Below are 23,184 nucleotides of genomic sequence, written 5' to 3'. Positions count from 1 at the left end.
GCATACACAGTTTAGTATTTTTATTTATCAATTTACATATACGACACAATATATTTTAATACATTTGAAAAAATACTGTTCTAGTCGACATGAGAGATCTCATGGAGTAGACGTTATGACTGTTAACACATTAAGTATATGTTGCAAGTACATAACCTTAAAATAATAAATTTTAATTCCAAAGCAACGTTTCTAAAACGAGTTTCTCAAAATAATTTTGACAAATGTCTTGCTTTATTTAAATCTGTACGGCAATTAAGCAACTTGAGGGATGGTCCCTATGGCTAATGAGATAATTCCGGAACATCAATGCTAGTTACTTGTTTCGACGGACCATGATGGTGGACGGACTGCAGTGGCGGACATTTGTCTGGCAGGCCGGTCAAAAAGTGCAAGAGAGTTCCTTGTAACACATTTCCGTGTTGGTTTCACAGCGCACTCTCGCCGACCGAACGGCTATGGTTTTGTGAAATGTTTGGACTTTTCGGACAAAAGCAGTGTATCAAAACAAGAGAAAGACCGATTTTGCTGCTTTTTACATGCGGGTTATTTCATTCATTTTCATTACCAATGCGGCAACCAAAGCGGTGTCATTTCCGGATTTTCCTGGCGATGCCTTAAAAATAGCAGATTGTAATCTTGGTGAATGCTAGGCTGAGGCTCACGCTGCTGTACTAATTTTCTTATGTAGTATGATAGTATCATAGACTAATATATTTAGAAAGCATTGGCATTTAAACAAGTATAGCTGGCAAGAAACAAAACAAACATGAAACGATGGAGGGATTTCAGTACGTTACTTTCCTTCACCCAACTGTGGTTACCCTTCAGGCGTTTACAGGTCAGGTTGTGCTGTAATTCGAATGAAAGGAGGCAAACATTGAAGACTCAAATGTCCTCCGGTCCAAGCTTTCATGATTTCGTCAGAGGAGTCACAAGTCGGAAGAAAACTGCCGCAGACAGAGACTGCAAACACCAGTATCTTTCTGACGACGTGGAGATGGGGAATTCTCGAAAAGGTAATGACATGTCCGAAAAGTTACTCGGCAGTGATGTAAAACCGATATCTACATTATTTCTGTGTCTTAACAGTTTATTTTGAAACATACGGATGCCAAATGAATGTAAATGACACAGAGATCGCCTGGTCCATACTACACGACAAGGGTTATCAGCGCACTGCACATTTAAACGAGGTATTCAGCTGGGGTTTGTGTATTTTTCTAGTAATTCCAGGTGAAGTAGTCAACTTGTTTTGACTTTGTCCGCAGGCAGATGTTGTCCTCCTTGTAACATGCTCCATAAGGTAGGAGCCGTTCACGTAGTCATCCCCAATCAAGAATGTTCACTATCTATACTTACTTTTGCACTTGAGACTGCTGCATGATATTCTACTGCATTGAATAGCCTCTATGATTGTATTTTAACAGAGAAAAAGCTGAACAAACGATCTGGAACAGATTGCAACAACTGACAGCCATGAAGAAGAAACGCATGAAGAGTCGCACACCAATGAAAATTGGGATTTTAGGTACTGCATGCGTGATTTACACGATGACATCCAATTCCAATTATTCCATTGTGACATCTTCAAGGAAAGTTACATTACTTCAAAAATCATTTTAATTAAATTTCAAAATAATTCTGAATTTGTAAAAATGTATTTATTAAAACAAAATTTTCTTAAATTTCTGAAATATTGTACTTTTTAAAAAAATATTTAAAAAATAAAAAATATATTCTAGTTTATTCTACTTTGACACCTTCAAAACAAGTTAGATTACTTTTTTTAAATAATTTTTGACATTTCTTATATATTTGTAAATTTGTTATTAATTAAAAAAAAATTAAAATGTCATCATAGTTTATTGTAATTCGGTATCTTAAAAAAAAGTTACATCATTAAAAAAATACTTTCAAACATTTCTTCAATATTCGTAATTTTTCAAAACTTGTTATCATCGTGTGATATGGTGTGTAAGTACACTGTAGGAAGTTGTGATGTTCTTTTTTCCTTCTAACACAACCCAAAATAGTAGAAACCGCTCTCAGGATGATGCGGTGAAGTTGTACATCACCGCGTACCACAATATTCAATTTTTTGTGTTGTTTTACACACATCCATTTGTATACATTTTACTTAAATGCGCTTTGCAGAAAAACCAAACCAAAAGTAGTGAAATCCATGTCAACATCAACAACAAAAAAACTGCCTTATATTGGAGAAGGATATCTCTGAAGGCCTACAATTTGGTGCTGAGCAAAGTTAGGATTGTTTGAGGTTTGCACTCTGAACTCATTCAATACCAAAGACGTAGTTGACAAGGCAACTCCCCAATAAAGGATTTCACTTCAGAGCAATTTTAAGCCATAAAAGTGGCCACAAGGTGGCAGAAGTGCATTTGACAAGAGCTCGGCAGGGACCATGTGGACGGAAAAAACACATGACAGGAAGGAGGAAGTTCAGTTGCAAATGTGAAAGTTGTTAATAGTTCATGATGTTATATTTGTAAATAAATTGTTATTTTGATGTAAAACAACCCCTTTTTTGTGTTGTTTATGTTGGTATAGTTGTTCTGATATTCGAGCTGTCACAAAAGCAAAACATATTTGTGATAAAGTGAAAGTTATGCTTGGTTTTCTCTCTTTTCTAGTCAGGAACTGATATTTTCCTGAAACTTGCCTATGTTCTACTGCTGATTACTAAAGAATGGAAGAATGTAGGAATAAACTTTTTTTTCTGATGAAAGACGGTAGTGTAATGTTTCTTTTGGTAGGTTCCATGTTGATATAACCATAGAAGACAATATTCTGTGTGCCTTGAAAGATGAGTCAAGATCATCTAAAATGGCCGCTACTGAAGGGTTGTCTTTTGAAAAATGGCTGGGAAGTGACATTCTGGCTCTACATGGTATCTTTTATTAAATACGGTATGCTAACTGTGTTTTTGTGTATGAGGCATTGTAGGAATAATCATGGTTGGCGTATGCCCGTCCAGGTTGTATGGCAGAGAGATTGAAGACGGAACTTTTGGAGCGAGAGAAGCTCGTAGATGTTCTCGCTGGGCCAGACGCCTACCGCGATCTTCCCCGCCTGTTGACTGTGGCCGAGGGAGGTCAACAGGCAAGCAACCTGCTGCTTTCGTTCGAGGAAACCTACGCTGACGTCATGCCTGTCCACCACTCTCCGCAGGGGCACAGCGCCTTTGTGTAAGTCATGTTAAGTGGACACGTTCTGGTGTTATACTTCATATTTTATACTCAAATGACTCACATCCTTTGGTCTGGCAGGTCCATCATGCGGGGATGTGACAACATGTGCAGTTACTGCATCGTTCCCTTCACCCGCGGCCGCGAGAGGAGTCGACCTGTCAGCTCTGTTCTTGAGGAAGTGCGTATGCTGTCAGACCAGGCAAGTTACACCAATTTATTCAATCAGAAAGAAAGCGTCGTGAAATGTATTGATTGAGTTCCTCAAGGCGTTCTGTGTGTGGTGAACATCCTTTCAGGGAGTGAAGGAGGTGACGTTGCTGGGCCAGAATGTGAACAGCTACCGAGACACATCGGAAGAGCAGTTCTGCGGTGCGATTCCCACCAAGCTGAGCCGCGGCTTTAAGACGGTGTACCGCGCTAAACAGGGAGGTCTGCGTTTCTCTGACCTGCTGGACAGAATATCCCAGGTCGATCCCGATATGAGGATCAGGTTCACATCACCCCATCCCAAGGACTTCCCAGATGAGGTACACGAACGCTTGTTTCAATCCGTCCTGGAGGGCTGCATAACATGCACCCTCATTCCTAAATAAAGAACTGTGCAGCCCTTCCACACATTTAGGCAGGCATGTTCCCCCCCATGTTGCCTCAAGATTGATGAGCTTTGTTAACCTTTTTTTTGTAGGTTTTGCATTTGATTGCAGAGAGAGGAAACATTTGTAAACAGATCCATCTTCCTGCTCAGAGCGGCAGCAGTCGGGTCTTGGAAGCGATGCGTCGCGGGTAAGAAGCAATTGCAGAACTGTGAAAGAAACTCCACTGTTTGTTGTTGCAGCGGAACATTTCAGCTTACATGTGATTTGATTTCCAGCTATACAAGAGAGGCGTATCTGGAGCTGGTACAGAACATCAGGAGTATCATTCCAGGTAGGCCTGTGCCTGGTCTCCATGGTCTTCATGGTCTCCGTGGTAGTCCAGCTTCATGCAACAGTCCAAAAGCATGTATTGTCTGCAATGTCCAGATAAACGCAGATATTTTAAACGTGTGTTTTGTATGCTATTTGCTCTTTTACACAAAACACCGCAAAATTTATAAGGACTGAATCTTTACTGCTGTTATGTTGCATGGGTGAATTTCTGCAAAGTGGGATTCCATATTAATAAATGGAACATTTTCCTAGCTAGAGTATGGAAAACTTGTTTATGACTTTTGTAAAAGTGTTTTTTAACATGGTTAGAGTCCTGTAGACATTAAATAACACCCCTACAGTCACCTTTATACTCATATTACCTAATATACTGTAAGTTCATGGTTTGGCTGGTCCTGTGACTTACCGTAAAGCACTGTGTATAAACCGCACCCGTGTATAAACCGCATTCCCATTTTCGGGCTCGCGGCGGGGAAAAAAAAATTTAATTCATAAATGCTAGCCAACTCTTTCATCTCAAATCAACATGCGTAAAGGTACTAAGCAATTGCAAAAAGAAGAAAGGAGAAATCTGCCGTCCATCAATTCATCTGCAATGGAATTCATGTAAGAAAAGTTTACGTCAACTTGCCGATGATGTCCGCTCTCCAACGCCGGATGACTGACTTGTCCACACTGTGCTGCCGTCCTGCTGCCCGGTTCCCAAACTCTTCTGCATACCGGCAGACGGAGAGTTTGAACGCTGCGGTGAAAGATCGTCGTGGCATTTTGAGAGGGTACAGGCCCGGTCACACCGCCCGAACTTTGCTGAACTTTGAACGGTAGGAAGAGGGGGCCGAATTTCGACAACGCTCGTCACAAAATGGGGAAAAAAAAATAGAAAACACGGGTGTTGTTCTAGCAGTGCACCGCTGAAGCCGGCATTGCTTTAGCCTTGATTTAACGGTAGCGAATGTTGGTTTAGTGGTGACACGAGCGGTGATGCAGATCAGTTATCCATGTATTGTACAAAACACAGCATTGCTTCAGTGTGAATTTGAATAAACTCCAATGTTGTATTGTATTTTACATTTACAATGTTTTAATGGAAGCTGAGGTTAGCTTCAGTGTATATAGAGATCATTTCACTGTGTGAAAATACAGACAGCCGTCAGATAAGTTAGTTGCATACACAAGCATTTTCAGCAACTGTACAGCAGAGGGCGCTAAAGTCAAAGCAACGGTCTGACCCACAGACGGCTCTTCTAAAATGGGCTTCTTGTCAATTTCTGTGTCTGGTCACAGACCTGTCATCGTGTATAAACCGCACCCCAATTTTTTGCTTGTTACCAGTGGAAAAAAAGTGCGGTTTATACACGGTGCTTTACGGTATACTCCGGAGCAACTTGTCTGTGTTTTTTTTCCACGGGTATCTGCTACTCCCATCACTCCTGTACCACTGAACGTTTACAACGTAAAGACAACTGAGACAGACGGGACACAAGTGCCCCCCAAAAAGAAAACCATATTCTGCAAATTCCAAGCCGCAAGTAAACTAGTTGCGTGATGTTTAGGCGATTGTTATCTGAATAACCGCTAATATGTTATGTTAACATACCACCTATTCACGTTACGTTAACAGACGCCTCTTTAGCCTGTTGTTGTCCATTTTATTGTTATTACTACAGCTTGCCTTTCAAGATGAAATGTCTGTTCTTGGTCTCCAATTTTATAAAATACATTTCCTCCCAAAAAATGCGACGACTTCTTCATTGTGCATTTTTGGCGGGTGCGACTTATGATCCGGAGCGACTTATAGTCCGGAAAATACGGTAGTAGACATGATGAGCAATACCAAGACATAAGTCACTGTTAGCTGTGGGAAAGTTTCTTGCTATTGTAGTATCTCAAATGTAATGTGGCTCCATTGCACGGCATTTAAAAAAACAAAACAAAAAAAAGATCGAGTCTGCCATACACAGACGTACACTTCGACGATACTGCCGGCTTTGTTTACACCACATCGCGCAGCTCTTATGCACAGGCTACGAGAGACGGCATCCGCTTGAACCATAGCGTGCTACCGAGCGAACCTATTAGCCTCTGGTTTATTTATTCTAAACTTAAGAATAGGTGTGGAACTGATTGGGGCAGACGGGCAAAGTAAGAAGCCAGAAACGTACCACTTCCACATGGAACGGGAGGAGAACTTTTGACCACTATGGCATGTCGGACGCCTTGTGAACAGAGTATTACATATGACCTGTCTTTCGATGTTTTTCCTCTAATAACAGGCCGTAGTCAACCACGAAACAGCGATCATTTATGAATTAATTCTTTTAAAAAGGTGAGGGAGCGATGTTGGAACCGCGATGTAGCGAGGGACGACTCTATTGTATTTTACAGCTGTATGTGAATGTTCTTTTAAACTTGACTATGCTGTGTGTGTGCGTGCGTGCGTGCATGCGTGCGTGTGTCAGAGGTGAGTCTCAGCAGTGACTTCATCTCGGGCTTCTGCGGTGAGACGGAGGAAGACCACCAGCAGACGCTGTCCCTCATCAGAGATGTGGGCTACAACATCGGGTTCCTCTTTGCCTACAGTATGAGAAAGGTGAGGAAAACTCTCGCACGATCACTCAATTCGGAAATTAAAAACAATAATTGACAGCTGTCGTTTGTTTGTCCCGCCTAGAAAACCCAGGCTTTCCATTCCCTCCAAGATGATGTTCCAGCAGCGGTGAAGCAGGCCAGGCTGGGGGCGTGTATCAGTGTGTTCAGACAGGAAGCTGCAAGGATCAACGCTGCGCTTGTCGGCAGCACACAGCTTGTTCTGGTGGAGGGGGTGAGCACAGCACCCTTGACCACCCTTGAACCTACTAAAAGAAACCTAAGACTACTGTCTTTTATCAGAAAAAAAAGTTTGTTTCCACCTTTTTCCGTTCTTTAGTACCCAGCAGTAGAACATAGGTAAGTTTCAGGAAAATATCAGTTCCTGACTAAAAAAAAAGGAAGAAACAGCTTTTTGTGAAAAGATACATTTCAAGCATAACTTTCACTTTGACACAAATATTTTTTGCTTTTGTGACAACTCAAATGCACGTGTGCTCTCTCACTTCCTCCTTCCTGTGATTTCCTTTTTTTCCATCTACGATCCCTGCCGAGCTCTTATCAAATGCACTGCTGCCACCTTGTGGTCGTTTTTAAGGCTTAAAAATTGCTCTGAATTGAAATGCATGAGTGGAGAGTTGCAGAGTTGCGTCATCACTTCTTTTTGCCTCTCATGCCAAAAAACACGAAAAAGACGTATAAATACGCTGCTGGGATCGGGCGTATAAATGCGTCTTTGGTATTGGATGAGTTCATTACATTTCAGAACATGAACGGGTTCTTCAGAACAACAGGCTTCTCCTTTGCGCGTCCTCCTACACAGTGTGGCTGGGAGTGCTTTTGCCGTCCCAGCATGCCTTGCGGCAACTTTTTTTTTGTGAAAAGTTGCCAAAAGTTACGTGTTTAGAGTTAATGTAGTTGTTTTTCATTATTTCCCATAGTAGTAGTTGTCTCTTGTGGGACTCAAGTTCGTAGTCTTTTATAAAAACACCGCATGAACAACAGTTAATTCACGTACTTATATGCCATTGTCATCTCTTCACTTTCCAGTGTGTTTTATGCAGTAATGCTTCTTTGGAATCTTACCAGCCTAAACATCTCCCCATTTGATTTATTTTGAAATGTTTAAGGAAGTCACTACATGGATTTGTAACGTGTAACAAAGCTCCCTCCTAGGAAGGCGCAAGCATGTTGTACTGGGTTACTGTAACCTGATGTTACCAAGCAACAGCGCTCACGCTGCCAAATGTGTTTGTCCACAGGAGAGCAAGAGATCTGCCAAGGAGCTGTGTGGCAGAACAGATGGCAACATGAGAGTGATCTTTCCCAGAGAGGATGTGGCGCTTCAGTCTGCAGAGTCCAACACAGCGGCAGTCAACGCTGGAGACTACGTGCTGGTGAAGGTGAGGTTGGAGCCACAAGGCGGATCAGACCCAGCACATGCGGTGCTCTGGGTGTTAGACACACGGGGGTGTTCATGCATCACGTGGCTTCACCTGATATGCACTTCACCGTAATGCACGCAATAGACACTTGAATCATCAAAATACTCAAAATAAATACAGGCTCTACATTGTTCCATCTCGCAAAAGGCCACTCACATTTCCTCAATCCTGAAAGCACAATGCTGCAAATTATACTTATGACTTATGCATTTTAGAGTAGTCAGTGTACAGTAGCTTGTATACAAGTAGCTGGTGACCTGTCACTAATGCCAGGTTGTCAGGTCTTTTGGTCATTACCTCCGCCAAGCACAGTGCGGATGTCATGTTTTTGCCAGCGTTTATCTGTTTGTGTTCAAAATGACCTGAAAAGTTGGGGATGGATTTGGATGAACCTTTCAGGAATTGTCGGAAATGGGATATGGAAGAACTGATTACATTTTGGGGGTGATCCAAAATTGTACATTTTCCCTAAATTCACCCTTTTTCCCTACAACTAATTACCGGTATTACCTGCTACTACTGGCACATTTCTCAGCATGCCAATGCTAACACATTAGCATAGTAGCATTTTTATCCATTTTCATAGCTAGACAGATATAGAAACACTTAGCAATATTATGCTACATGTTATCATCCATGTTAGCATTGCTAGCATGCTAACATTAACAATGTTAATATGTAAATAAATGTAGTACACTAGGTCCCCAACTTACTAACATCTGACTTGCAAACATTCGGAAATACGAACGCAAGCTGACTGGTCTATATTTTATTTTTGCCTTGTAGTAACTCAGTATTTATACTGCTACATGCTTGACAAGTAGAGGGCACTGGGACACTGCTAATGGGACCAACAGGTAGAGGAGGAAGGTGGGTAGAGAAAGCTAAATGGAAAGCTAAAGTATGATGCAACCCGGACAGAGCGTGTGATTAAAGTTTATGAAGAGTTAATAGGCCTGCTTAATTCTACACCACCCACAGAACACTACCTCTTTTAGAAGAGTCTAACGACCATGGTTTGTCCTTTTTTTCCAATATCTTCTTTACCACCACCCCAACGACGTATGCTCGACCACTCCTCTTCAAAGGTAAATAACATTTATCATTACTATCATTTTTATTGTTTTTCATGATCCTGGTTTATTACTTCTAAACTCATATTTACATACGCATATATGTGTACACGTACATGTAGTACCTAAATCATTGGTAAAATTACCTTTTGTTCGGACTTACAAACAAATCGACTTGCGAACGGTCGTCTGGAACCATTGTGTTTGTTAGTTGGGGACCTCGTGTACTAATATTTAAGGTGTAACTATAAAGACTTACCCTAATTATGCTAGGTGTTAGCAATGCTACACATCAACATTAGTGTAGTAGCATTTTTAGCCATTTACCATAGCTAGACACACAAATACTGTAAACACTTAGCACTATGCTACGTGTTATTAGTGCTACGTGTTAGTAATTTCTTTTTCTATGTGCCGCTGAGAAATGACCCATGGCCCAGTAATGGTCTGGTGAAATGGTTGGGGACACTGGGTTGAAATTTTACAATAGTAAAAATCGAATGTGACTTTGAAGAACTTACTGGGTGTCAGGTTTTATCAATGCATAGGTACTGGATCTTTTTTTTGTGTAGATATTGTCATCCAGCTCACAGAGCTTGAGAGGTCAAGCCTTGTGCCACAGCTCCCTAAGAAGCCCTGTGATGCAGCCCAAACATCTGCTCAGGTATCAAAGTGATGAACATTTGGCTACAGAACCGGCCATGACTGCAACATGACCATGAGCAGCACCAACAAGGTGCGTGTTATTGCACCCCGCCTCATGCACAGCCAGCTGGAATAGGCTCCAGCTCACCCGTGACAAAATACTGAATAAATGGAAAAATACAATATTGAGCAAAATGTCATTTATTTCGAATGCAGGCTATCGAATGCAGGCTAGAGATATTCTAAGTATTTCTCATCTACTTGTGGTAGTTGCTGTCATTTCATCATCTACTTGTGGTAGTTGCTGGTAGTTGCTGTCATTTCATCATCTATGTGTGGTAGTTGCTGTCATTTCATCATCTACTTGTGGTAGTTGCTGGTAGTTGCTGTCATTTCATCATCTATGTGTGGTAGTTGCTGTCATTTCATCATCTACTTGTGGTAGTTGCTGTCAGATTTCCTCAGTGTTGTTATGCAGAAAAAAAAATCCTTGGGGTTTGGATCCACTTCTTTACTGTGTAAAGTCAAAATCCATCCCGATCAGCAAATAGTCCTGCAGGAAACAACAAGCCACCATCACGTTGTAATACATGTGTCATAATTAAAGATGATTTAGCCGTGGTTCTGACCTTGAGGACCTGAAGCTTAGTGTTTGCAAGCTTCGTCTTCCTAATGTTGGGCATTGGGTATCCCTCTGCCAGGTGCTCTATGGAGCAGTTTACACAGCAGTTATGATGCCATCTACTGTACGCAGTTGGAATGACATTCAGACAAGTCGTACCTCGCAGTACCGCGTCTCCATTATCACCCCCTCGCTATATCGCGTTTTTTCAGAAATGAATAGACTATTATTTGTCCAAACATTGGAATACAAGCGATATGTGGTGTTCTAGTCACTAGGTGGCAGTAATGGCACAAAACATTAGCTTGCATTACATTACCTAGTCTGACATGATCGGAAAAATAGTTGTCCTCCCATTCCGTGCTGAAGTGAAAGTTTTTGGCTTCTTAAATTCAGAAGAAAAATTTAAGGCTAACTGGTTAGCTTACTGGCTAGTGGCCACCTTGAGCCCCTGCAGCACAAGACTTCCAATGTGGTGTAAACAATGCGTCATAGTTGTGTTATTTCATGTCTACTAGTGTTAAATACTGTATTTAAATTGTCATAAACAGGTTTTCTGTGTTCTAACTACAAAAATATTCCATTTCTTGACAATGAATCCTATATCCGCAGTCGGGTCTGGAAGCAATTGACCGCTTTAACGAGGGACGACTGAGGGGTTCCTGAGCCAGGGTGAACGGGTAGCTCCAAATCTATGGGGCGAAGTTCACACTGCAGGGAATGATGCCCAATTCAGATTTTTTAATTAAAATCCATGATTTTTCCGTGGTCGTTCACATGGTCTTGCACACACGCCTTTTGATGACGTAAGGTCGTATAGGTTGGATTAATGCGACATGACGGTTCATACTGCTGTAGATCGGTTACACATCGGATTCATATCTACATACCAACGAGGCCTCAGTCGCATTTGAAAGAATCGGAATTGCTGACACGCTGACATGAAAAAGTCCATATGGGTCACATATACAAAAAAAATCGGGATTGTCCTGCAGTGTGAAAGCAGCCCATATGTGGCGTTCCAGGCTCACGTGTAACGCAACTCACCATTCAGCGTGGGCACAACCACCACTTTCAGGACCATTTGCAGGATGCTGTCAAGAGAGCTGACCTGTGTGTTAGCGTCAGGTTAGTTCCTCTCGCTGCTGCTGACCAGAAATGCTGTCTTTTGCTTCTCACGCTCACCTGGAAGTCTCCCACGTAACTTGCCACCAGGGTCACATCCGTTCTGTGCAAATGCAGAAAAAGGAGAATGTGACGTGCATCCCGACATGGAACTTTTGGCCTCTTGGGGAATAATTAGACATTTTTATTGGAACTCACTTGTTCAAGGCAACAGCTCCAGTTAGCCTCGTGGCATTGGCAAACACTTGGGCACTGGCATTGGCCTCCTGTCGGAAACAATGCTGTGAGAAAAACAAAAATGGAACAATTCTTTGCAAAATGTGTCATTGTGCAAAGTGTGCAGCATGCCAGGTTGAGGATAAATAGCGGGGAGCATGTGTCGTTGGGTTGCATGGCGTAGGCGGTCACTGTGCTGGCGGCCTCAACAGTCACGTTGTCTGGTTCCATAGTGATGATGGGATGTTTTACCGTCTTCACCAGCAGTTCCATCATCAAATCCGGGAAATTTTGGGCAATCTGAAAGTTGGCATCAGGTATTTATTCATCACTATGGGCGCTCTTTTTTTTTTTTTGCGAGGTAGTCTCGTGAGGCTGGAGGTCATGTCACCTGGGGGACGAAAGCTCCAAATGATGTGGTGTTGAGCCTGATCGGGGAGCTTTTAGGGATCTGTGGTGACGGAGCGACAGCGGTTACAGATCAGCGTGAAGGCATGAGTCCAAAATGAGGTTCCGGCGCACCATATCGTCTTTAATGGACAAGCTCAGGACTCCGGCCGTGTGGTACACGAAAGCTGCTGAGTTGGCGGTGAAGGCAGAAATGCCGATGTACACCATTTTGTCGTTCTCTGCTGGCAGAGAAAAGACTGTAGCGGAGAACGGAGGTTCCTGATGATCCCCAATGTTGTAAAATTCCCCCTAAACAGGAGAGATGTGGCATGAATATGACTTCATCTTCACAGCCAAACTTCAGACACGACTTTTACCTTCAAGCTGAAACCTATGGAAAACCTTTCCACTGTGGGTGCAGCGACCATGGAACCATCGATCCCTGCGTACTTGTCCACCTTTGGTAAGACTGCAGGACAGAAGACAATGAAAGCAAGGTCATGTGCCCTTTTAGACTGAGCATCATTAGGAGTTATTAGTTTACTGTTGTGTAAAGACTAAGTACAGTCCTAATTTTCTCCACACCCAAACCTCTGTTCCAAAGATGAGATCATGGGCTGAAAAGCAATGACACGGCCAATCAGATTGAACCAGATTGCTACGATATCATCCCTAAAGCCTCTTGGATTGCTACAATACACTGGACAGTACCGGCGTGATCGTCCTTGGTAATGATTTTTTTCTGGCATTTTGCCTCAGGGACAGCGTATCCCAGCATTGATTTAATGTCATTGTAATTTTCACTTATCCATTTTGCTATTTTGTGCTTATGATCTCCATAATTAGGCTGGAAAACCGATCTCATGTACCCTATGTTGGTAAAGTACAGTGAATCGGCTCGATATTTACACCCTTAAGCGGCGTTTACACTTGCACGCATTTTGCTTTCCCGGAAAAGCATGAAAACTAGTTTGCGTTCTGTTTACACATAAATTACGCAATTGGTGACCAAAAATGGACTTACACCTTGTCAAGTAGTCTTTACGTCTAGTGCACGACAACAGTACAGGCGATGCGCTTTGTTCCCGCAATTGTCACCACTTCACGCCTTCGTGGAGCAGCTGTAGCATCATTTGGCATCACCCCTTTAGCTTCATCACATCCTCTATTTCCAAGGGACCTACAAGATATTGTAGGTCCATATTGTAAGTTTTCATAGCTGTCCATCCTTCTCCAGAGAAGGATCTCATGCAAAAAAGAAAGTCTACTGTATATTTTCTCGCAGCTGCAGATGTGCAAAGAGCAGGAAGGAGGCAATAAACTAGAAAAAAAGGGACAGAGTGTGGGTGGGAAACTTGCTGACTAGAAGACATCGTTTTGGGTATTATGACCACTTTTTAACATAAAATCACAAGGAAGATCCAAGAGGCTACAGAAGTTACTGACTTGCGCAAGATTGCGTACCACTGCAAGTGTAAATGAGGCTTTACTCACATCCCAAACCATCAGCACCCCTTCAACCCAAATGCATACCTCACATGTTGCGACCGAAAATAACAATAACTTGACCACACGAACAATGCGGGTATCCAAACAGGCGAATATACACGCAAAACAATATCGTTTTACTCATTTATGACCCACAAGGTATGCTTGGTAGCTTCCTGTTGGGGAAGTGTGCGTGTGGGCTTGCCACACTTGTTTTGAGCTCCAGTACTTTAGACACTACGACATGAAGAGAATATGCATTACTCTCGACAGCTTTCAACGCAGAATTCAAGTCAGTCACTGCATCAGCCACCAGGGGGCAGATCTGAAATCGTTAAAAAAAACAACACACATTTCAAGGAAAGTCCATTAAATTCACTTTAGAAACTTTTTCTGAATTGCAGACAGTAATCATCAGCTTAGGATATTCTGGACTGCATATTTCGGAGATGAAGTGTTCCTTGAGGATGGCTTTCAAAACGACTTTTAATGTCAGTTCGTTCATGTGCATTCAAATAAAATACTTATGTCGTACTCTGGTCTGGTTTGTTTATTTTTTAAGAGTTTCATTGCATAGTATAACTACCTGTTTTACTGTGCATCTGACAATAAAACTCTTGAATCTTTATCAACAATATCTCAAATAAGTTCCATCTATTCTTCATTTAGAATTATCTTGCATTGTTTTCTGCAAGTAAAACTATGATTCTTGTTAATATTTTTGGGTGTCTAGAAGAGATGAATAGGATTTACATTATTTCTTAAGGGAGACCTTGGACCTTTTGGGACGAATGAATGAGGAAAAGCCATGTGCCAACCCATGTGCCACTGTATGTAACAGTAAACATTTAGCATAACCAATGTAGTGTTTGGAACTAAATGCCAGCACCGATGCCGCGATTCTCACTCACCAGTCTTATGAAACAAACTCAAATTCCCGGAAGTGACATGATGCAATCTTCCGAGTTAGCTACTCAAATTCCCGGAAGTGACATGATGCAATCTTCCGAGTTAGCTGTCCTTTTGCAGCTTCACTCTTAGCGCTTTTATCAATTAATGAATAAATCATGCTGTTTTGTGGTTGAATACGGCTTATAACTCCAAAAATATGCTTATAGAAGCAAATTTGATGTGTTCTTTTGCCAAAATTAAGCATTTTCAAGCATAAAAATGGCTAAATGAACTAAAATACAACCATGAGGCATTCAGATGACACATTCGAAGACACTGAATGATACTGTATGTACTGTACACTGTCTCCACGATACCGGCTCATCAAAATGTCTCATCCACTAGTGATCATTTTCCTCATCACTGAAGCAAACCCAGCCATCATCGTCGTCATTTAAAGTGGGATCTTTAACACCACTGCTGCCTGTTTTGACCACCCACCACGGCCCCTCCAGGTACCGAAAACGGTTTAGCAAAGCATCGGCTCAAGTGTGCTGCGTGTGGATCGCCATGGTGAGTCTACTATATTGTGTAATACCCGTGTAAAGGTGACCCGTGTAAAGGGGTGTTAGTTCATGCCTAGACGGCTCTAATGTGTGTTAAAACATGGATTTAAAAGGTCGTAAGCAGGTTTTCTGTGTTCCAACTACAAAAATATAAGGAACCTACTTCGGTCTGGAACCAATTAACCGCGATAAACTATGGATTATTGTAATGGGACATTTTGAAAAGTGAAAATTTGCAGGATGAGAGTATCAGGAAATGTAAAAAGGTAGAAAAAAATGCTTGTATGGCGTTTCCTTCCACAAAATTGGAGCTTCCTGTTTGCCCTCATAAACACACCTGGTCTGCCAGGGAAGGGTCGCCGACTTAATGATTTAGCAGCCCGTCGATAACAACTGTCTTGTGTGTTTAGCGACAGCGGAAAAGTAGGTTTTTAACTCACTTTTTTCAAATGCGTCATTACATCATCGCGTCATTCCCCCAACCCCAATCCTATGGAATATTTCCATAACTCTTCAGTTATCATAGCTACAGTTCATGTGGAACCCTAGTATGATAGCATTCATGCCAAATGAAGAATGTGTCGGGACTCACCTGTTTCTGCAGCCAATTACGTAAGTACTTACTGATGACACCACTGAAAGGATTGACCAGCCAGCTGAGACAAGACAACACAGCGAATTAGGATGGTTTTTTCCCTTCACTTGATCTGAGTAGTAGTGCTCTGATCTCACCTGGATCCACCCTGGAACTTGATAGTCACTTTACCAATAGTAGCCACACAGCCAACACTGCTGACTTGAGGTCGCCCAGTTTCATCTTTTCTGACGGTGACATTTGTACCGATGGTGATTCCACTCACACTCAAACCAAAGGATCCACTGTGCTTTCTTTGAAGAAAAACAAGTCAGGGCATCCCAAACAGTTTTTCGCGGTGTGTAGCACACATCTGGTCTCACAATATTCTGAGGCACTTGACTCTCCAGTCTCCATTCACAGTGATGGAGGCGTTCCTAACAGACAGTCTGACACCCGTCTCAGGCAACAGAACCGCAGCAGACGAAGGTAATCCAACATTCTTTACATCCATCCTGGAAGCAACAACACGCTTCTGAAGGTGCTGTGAGAACAAACATTTGACACCACGTACAGTATACAGTAGATCCATGCCTTACTTTGAAAGGCTGTAGTGGACTTTGCCAATCAACGGCACAAATCGACTTCTGGAAATATCCACCATGCTGATGCTGTTGAGCTTCTGCTGGATTGAAGCCACTCCGACTTGCCTGCCTATAAGAGAAGCACGTTGATGATGAAACTCAGTCACCAAAGGAGGACAATGTGCGCTGCGCCATTCCAATCCTTACCGTATTCAACGCCTTTGTCTGTCAGTTTGACCTTTATTCCAGGATTGGTGCCAAACGCAACCAACATCAGCCAATGCCACAGTGACATGTTGACCTTTTGGCAAATAAAACATGGCACTGTTACATTATCAGACAGTAGATCGATGATGTCATTCTGTTGTGCTATGTCGCTAAAGCAGGGGTGTCCAAAGTGCGGCCCCGTGGTCAATTGCGGCCTGCCTCACATTCTAAAGATCTAATAAAAAAAAGAAGCAAACAGAAAGGCCAGCAGTAATTTTACAAGAATGAAGTCAAAATATTAGGAGAAAAAATTTGGTAATCTAACGAGAATTTGTTACTTTACGTGAATAATGACGTTATACTATGAGGAAAAATGTGTTTTTTTCTGTAAGTCGTAATATGAGAAACTACGACATGGCTAATTAGGGGAGAAAAATCTTGATATTTCAAGAATTAGGTCGTAAACGAGAAAAAAGTCGGAACTTTACGAGGAAAAAAGTCAGAAATTTACCAAGAATAAAAAAATCGTATTAATCGTAGTATCACAGAAGTTTTCATAGCTGTCTCAGGCAATGCCTGTCATGGCGGATTATTCAAATAATCTGGAAATTTGAGAAAAAAACTCGTAATATTACGAGAATAAAAGTTGGAAATTCACGAGAAAAAGCTTGTAATTTTGTTACAGGCATTGCCTGAGACAGCTATGAAAAGAGGGGACTTGTGTGACCTTTGGCCTTGGGCATGTGGAGGGGTCGGAGTAAGGAAGGCCAACGTGAGAAGGGCTAGAGCTAGTCGTGCTAATCTGCCTGTGCTCAACTGCTGTTTTGCTGCCACGTTATAAATAAAAGCTTGCCTGAAGCAAGTAGAAAGTTTCCTTCCTTCCTGAAGAGCTGTGCTCTATTTTCCCTCTGACACATTTGACACCATGACACCTTATTCTTGTAAATTTACTACTTTACTCTCGAAATCTCGGATTTCTTACGATCCGTCGTAACAAACAAAACAAAGTTGTAATTCTTAGGAAAATGAGGTTGCAGAAAAAGCTCTCATGTTACGAGAATAATATCAACATATTATGGGAATATATCAAAAATAAAATATATGAGTAAGTTTGAGTTGGACAACTCCTGCAATTTGGATCAGCACTTGTCGTTGAGGGGGGATGGTGGCTTCCACAGCCAAACCAGTTGACAACCACTGGTGTTATTCCAAAATCTGTCCTTTACAAATGTTAATTATTGTGGATATGTCTTACAGAAGTGTAGAACCAGCAAAATGGGATGTCCCGTATCAGTTCAGGCATGAGAACAAGCAGCATTCATTGTGACTGGCTGATCAAAAACACATGACGCCTGTTAATTAGGTTGAGATTAAAGACTACATTCACTCTCCACTTGGATGACGGCAGTTATTCCAATATTGTTATTCTCATAAGTGAACAAAGTGATGATCCTGTGAAACTGACCCTACCCTCTTGGCACCTTTGTGGCAAAAACTGGTATTAAATCATATTTGTCATAACTCACTGAAACAACTTCAGACTTTCTCAAAACGACCAAACGTTCAATTATTTGAAGGATTTCAACTCTTCAAATGCCAGTTTGTTTATATGAAAGCCCCACAGCTGTCAAGTTCTTTAGGACCTGAGCCAGCCTGAACTTGAAAGGGCTGAGAAGATCGCAGAGGACGCTTTATCAACTCGACTCTGGTAGATTTCTTGAGTTTTGATGAGCCCTCATCAACTACACTGCTCGGTAAAATTAGAGGAACACTTGGAAAACACATCAGATCTAAACTGGGGGGAAAATGATGTTGAATATGTTTCCTGATAATAAGTGGGTGATGTATTAGTAACAAAATGATGCCACATCATTTGATAGAAATGAAAATGATCACCCTATAGAGGGGGGAAAATCAAAGACGCAGAGACCTACAGGTTAGATAACGGCACCCTGACTGCTATTAGGTATCGGGATGAAATCCTTGGACCCATTGTCAGAACCTACGCTGGTGCAGTGGGACCTGGGTTCCTCCTGGTCCACGACAATGCCCGACCTCATGTGGCTAGTGTATGCAGGTAGTTCCTGGAGGATGAAGGAATTGATACCATTGACTGGCCCCCACGTTCACCTGACCTAAACCCAATAGAACACTTCTGGGACATTATGTTCAGGTCCATCCGGCACCGCCAGGTTGCTCTTCAGACTGTCCAGGAGCTCATTGATGCCCTGGTCCAGATCTGGGAGGAGATCCCCCAGGACACCATCCGTAGTCTCATTAGGAGCATGCCCTCACGTTGTCAGGCATGCGTACAAGCACGTGGGGGCCACACAAACTACTGAGAATCATTTTGAGTTGCTACAATGACATTTTAGCTAAATGGACCAGTGTGCTGCATCATTTTTTCACTTTCATTTTTGGGGTGTCTTTGATTTCCCCCCTCTATAGGGTGATCATTTTTATTTCTATCAAATGATGTGGCATCATTTTGTTACTAATACATCACCCACTTATTATCAGGAAACATATTCAACATCATTTTTATCATTTTTCCCCCAGTTTAGATCTGATGTGTTTTCGAAGTGTTCCTCTCATTTTTTTGAGCAGTATATTTACACGAGTACAGGTTAGGCGGATAACCTGCCAATCAAAGAGGACACAGGAAGGAACTGAGGAACAAGTGGTTCTTACGTATCCGTGGTCTCTCCGGTCTTCTGTTGTCACACTCACTCGAGTGTTCCTTGTAGTGCTTTCTGTTGTGTACTCCCTTGAGCAATGACTGACTTTGTACAACCACCTCGCTGTATATAATGTGTGTCTACATGATGTCACATGGGCATGAAACAAGTCATCATAACGTGGATCAGGGCTTGGAGAGACATGCACGTTAAGCATCATAAATGTCATCCTCTTTGGTCAATACATGAAGCTTATTTATGATGCCTTATGATGCTTATCACTGATAAGCATCATAAGTTATCAGCCAAATTGGACCGAAGAGCAACAAACTATTCCAAATATTGTGTGAATGCGCATTCACACACATCAAATTCTCTGCAATTTTTCCGTCAATTTTGTTTCTTTACCCCCTCATTCAACTCACACATTCATACGCAATGTCTCCTGACGTTGCAATCATCTCGTTTCCCGTATAATAAATTGGGGGGGGGTGGTCTTGTCAAAAATAAACAACAAAGTTGATCAGATTTAAATTTAGGCCCCCCCCCTTGGCACCTTCATAGATAAAACTGCCATGAAATACCCGTATACACCCATCAACCTGCTCAACATTCAATCTTTTTCAGGATTTTAACTAGGGATGTCCGATAATATCGGCCCACACATTATCGGCTTTTTTCCTGATAGTGGTAAACGATTTAAAAAAATGTATCGATTGACATTTTAATGTTCATATGGCCAGGATGACACCACTGTTGGTTCGCGTACAGTACAAGTCCACCTCATTTGCGCTTTCCACAGGCTGTTGTGTTCCTGTCTCCTCTGACTGCCCTGAAGTCAGCTAGCTCCACGTTAGCATCTGGAAAGCCATTGTCAGCCATTCAGTGAAGCACAAATAAGCTGCACTTCTGAAGGTCTTGACATTCTTGCTCTGTAGTGAATTCACGTGTCCCATGATAACAGAAAGTACCGAAGGCTTGAATCTCCACTTCCTTGACTTTCATCCGAGCCCAGCTCTGTCACCTCGATATCAATGGGTAAACAGGGAATCACACCGATGTGGGACGTTGCTCTCATGGCACGTAAAAATGTGCTCAAATAAACAAACAGCTGCTTGAAAGGCAGCCACACGTGGCGGCTGGGTTCATTTCACAACAGGAGATATGCGATGTTACACAATCGGTTGATATCGAGAGTAGGACAATATCAGCATATCGGTTATCGGCAAAAAAAGCCAATGTCGGACATCCCTGATTTTAACCTTTTTATGCCAGTGGAATTATTCCCAAAAAATAATTTTAATTAAAAAAACATTACAAATATGCAAAAAAGGTGATTTTCGATGCTAAATGCTGTTAAATATAAATGCTGGGGGGGGGGGGGGGGACGAGAGGGGGAGAGAGGGGGACAACAAAAAAAAAAAAAAGAGAGACAAGAGACAAGGACAACAGCAGCAACAACAACAATTGTGATAGAACAACAGAAACATGCAGGACAACATCAGCAAATAAATGTCCGTGACAACCACAAAGACGAACAAGGACATAAGGACAAAGGACAAAACAACATCAACAACCACAATGACAAAGCTGTCAATGACAATCACACATAATAGCAGTCATGAAATGATGAACTATGACAGTGATCACAATGATAATACTGCATTGAAACAGTCACACACAATAGTAGTAATGAAATGATGAACTATGATAGTGATCACAATGACAATACTGCATTGAAACAGTCACACACAATAGTAGTAATGAAATGATGAACTATGATAGTGATCACAATGATAATACTGCATTGAAACAGTCACACATAATAGTAGTAATGAAATGATGAACTATGATAGTGATCACAATGACAATACTGCATTGAAACAGTCACACACAATAGTAGTAATGAAATGAACTATGACAGTGATCACAATGATAATACTGCATTGAAACAGTCACACATAATAGTAGTGATGAAATGATGAACTATGATAGTAATCACAATGATAATACTGCATTGAAACAGTCACACATAATAGTAGTGATGAAATGATGAACTATGATAGTGATCACAATGATAATACTGCATTGAAACAGTCACACATAATTGTAGTAATGAAATGATTATCCATGATAGTGAACAGAATGAAAATTACTGTAATACACATCATTGTAAAAAGAAAAAAAAAAAACAAAACAAAACTATAGTTGTACTGCTGATATCACCGTCGCTGTAATAAAACCAACAACATAATAACACCCTGGTTAGCTCAGTGAGTAATATGGGGAAGTACGTATGTATGTATGAGATTAAAATATTTTCAATGGATGTCAGTGGGGCATTTTTTGCCACAAAGGTGTCCTGAGGGAGTATTTGATGCTACATAAAAAATACAAACACGATCAAAACAATCTTGTTGCTAATCTTTGATTTTAGCAAGACTCTTAACCACCACTAAAGTCCCATCTCGTGACTATTTATTCTATTGAAAAAGAATGACTTTTTTGTGAGGTTTTTTTTGTAATACATAATTAAAACTTTAAAATAATTAAACTGACATTGAGCACGTGTGAGTTGTTTAATGATTAATGAAACAAAAGAAGACAAAATGAATGTACCGGTAGTTTATGATGGATGTTTTGTGAGTAAAAAAATTACGAAATTCGGTATAAAAGACACGCAAGCGTAAAAAGACATTTTAAGTAAGTTGGTGCCACAAGCTGTGATAAAGCCAAAGTGATCATGAAATTTTTTTTTAAACGTTAAAAAGTACAAAAACGATGCAAAAATGCCAGCAAATGTCAGAACGGGAATGACGCGTGTAGACGGGAGTATATTGTTGAAGACGAATGAAAGCTGAGGAACGGTTATTTCTCTGCGCGTGACCACAATGTGAATTAGAAGAGGAGAAGCTGAGGTTGATGTGTTTAACTCTCATTATGCAGATTGCTTACGCACGATGCATACTTACTCCATCTTCCAGCAGTTGCAGCATCTTCATGTGATCTTTTACGGCATTGAAGTGAACATTTTAGCACACAAACATGAAGCTGACCTGAAGCAGCCGGGACAGTTTCATCTCGTCGTGCCAGTCGGACTCCCACCAAGAAGAGTGAAAGGGGAAGAACGGCCCAAGTGGGCTTGATAACAGTGGGGACTTTTGTTATTGACACAGTTGTGTGAACGCTCCTGTTGCCTCGCAAAAGCAAAGCTTTACAGAAAGTATATTTCCGGAGAGGGAGAGCAAGGGTAATGTAAGGGGGTACTTTTTTCTAAAGCCACACTGTTTTTGTTATGAAGCAGTGGATTCCAGCACATAACGTCAGAATAAACAGAGGCTGTCATCAGGAGGATTGAGTAGAATTCTGTACAAAACTGTCAAAGATAACATAAACCAGGCTGGCGACCAGTCCAGGGTGTACCTCGCCTCTAGCCCAAAGTCAGCTGGGATAGGCTCCAGCATACCTGGTGAGGACAAGCGGTACAGAAAATGATGGATGGTTGCGTTTAACACCGTCATCCCTGAGATCCTTCACCGTGCCAGCCTCCACCTGGCAGTGGGTCGCCAGCTTCCTGACTGACACGAGCCAGCGGGGGGGGAATCACATCCAGCACCCGGACCACCAGCACTGGTGTGTTCTCTCTCTCCACTGCTCTTGTCCCTGTACACCAATGACTGCACCTCAGGGGCCCCTCCTGTGAAACCCCTGAAGTTTGCAGGGGACACGACAGTCATCGGTCTCATCCGGGACAGCGGGGAGTCTGCATACAGACGGAAGGAGGACCAACTGGTTCTCCGGTGTGGTCAGGAACATCTGGAGCTGAACCCGCTCAAGACTGTGGAGATGACAGTGGACTTCAGGAGAACCCCCTCCCCCCGCAATAACTTTAATGTAAATCCTCTTTTTTTAATGTAAATACTGTCTGGCATCCTTCTGTCTCGAGGGACAAT

At 41.9% G+C, this 23,184-nt stretch overlaps 2 protein-coding genes across 3 annotated transcripts; one reads left to right on the top strand and one right to left on the bottom strand.

Moving 5' to 3' along the window:
* Positions 1–367: 367 nt before the first annotated feature.
* On the top strand, positions 368–14,234 carry cdk5rap1 (CDK5 regulatory subunit associated protein 1). Of its 2 annotated transcripts, none has more exons than XM_054785429.1 (13): positions 368–1,019; positions 1,093–1,196; positions 1,272–1,306; positions 1,431–1,531; positions 2,999–3,209; positions 3,291–3,411; positions 3,509–3,739; positions 3,898–3,995; positions 4,084–4,139; positions 6,601–6,731; positions 6,813–6,962; positions 7,990–8,130; positions 9,818–14,234. In XM_054785429.1, exons 1-13 carry the CDS (start codon positions 770–772, stop codon positions 9,959–9,961), a joined length of 1,773 nt encoding a protein of 590 aa, XP_054641404.1. In that variant the 5' UTR covers positions 368–769; the 3' UTR covers positions 9,962–14,234. The 2 variants fall into 2 exon arrangements, with proteins under 2 accessions (XP_054641404.1, XP_054641405.1); XM_054785430.1 differs by having other exon boundaries at positions 9,261–9,969.
* Positions 10,402–22,345, bottom strand: LOC129186183 (bactericidal permeability-increasing protein-like). The gene is made up of 16 exons (XM_054784191.1): positions 22,204–22,345; positions 16,554–16,647; positions 16,362–16,476; positions 16,146–16,277; positions 15,921–16,076; positions 15,781–15,844; positions 13,996–14,056; positions 12,621–12,712; positions 12,376–12,552; positions 12,245–12,304; positions 11,986–12,153; positions 11,836–11,903; positions 11,698–11,740; positions 11,560–11,623; positions 10,520–10,596; positions 10,402–10,443 (listed from the first exon to the last, which is right to left on the bottom strand). Exons 1-16 carry the CDS (start codon positions 22,231–22,233, stop codon positions 10,402–10,404), a joined length of 1,443 nt encoding a protein of 480 aa, XP_054640166.1. The 5' UTR covers positions 22,234–22,345.
* Between the last annotated feature and the right edge of the window lie 839 nt (positions 22,346–23,184).

This window comes from Dunckerocampus dactyliophorus, chromosome 8 (genome assembly GCF_027744805.1).
Source record: "Dunckerocampus dactyliophorus isolate RoL2022-P2 chromosome 8, RoL_Ddac_1.1, whole genome shotgun sequence".
Classification (NCBI taxonomy): Eukaryota; Metazoa; Chordata; class Actinopteri; order Syngnathiformes; family Syngnathidae; genus Dunckerocampus; species Dunckerocampus dactyliophorus.
This window is presented reverse-complemented; position numbering and strand designations above follow the sequence as displayed.

What these genes read in the sequence shown, in the direction of transcription:
- cdk5rap1 (XM_054785429.1), top strand. Translation starts at nt 770, where the DNA reads ATGAAACGATGGAGGGATTTCAGTACGTTACTTTCCTTCACCCAACTG. An exon ending in CTTGTAACATGCTCCATAAG is followed by an intron (nt 1,307 to 1,430) that starts GTAGGAGCCGTT and finishes GTATTTTAACAG; the next exon opens with AGAAAAAGCTGAACAAACGA. An exon ending in TGCGTATGCTGTCAGACCAG is followed by an intron (nt 3,412 to 3,508) that starts GCAAGTTACACC and finishes ACATCCTTTCAG; the next exon opens with GGAGTGAAGGAGGTGACGTT.
- LOC129186183 (XM_054784191.1), bottom strand. Translation starts at nt 22,233, where the DNA reads ATGAAGATGCTGCAACTGCTGGAAGATGGA. An exon ending in TGCAACTGCTGGAAGATGGA is followed by an intron (nt 16,648 to 22,203) that starts GTAAGTATGCAT and finishes ATTTGCCAAAAG; the next exon opens with GTCAACATGTCACTGTGGCA. An exon ending in GTCAAGTGCCTCAGAATATT is followed by an intron (nt 16,077 to 16,145) that starts GTGAGACCAGAT and finishes TTTTCTTCAAAG; the next exon opens with AAAGCACAGTGGATCCTTTG.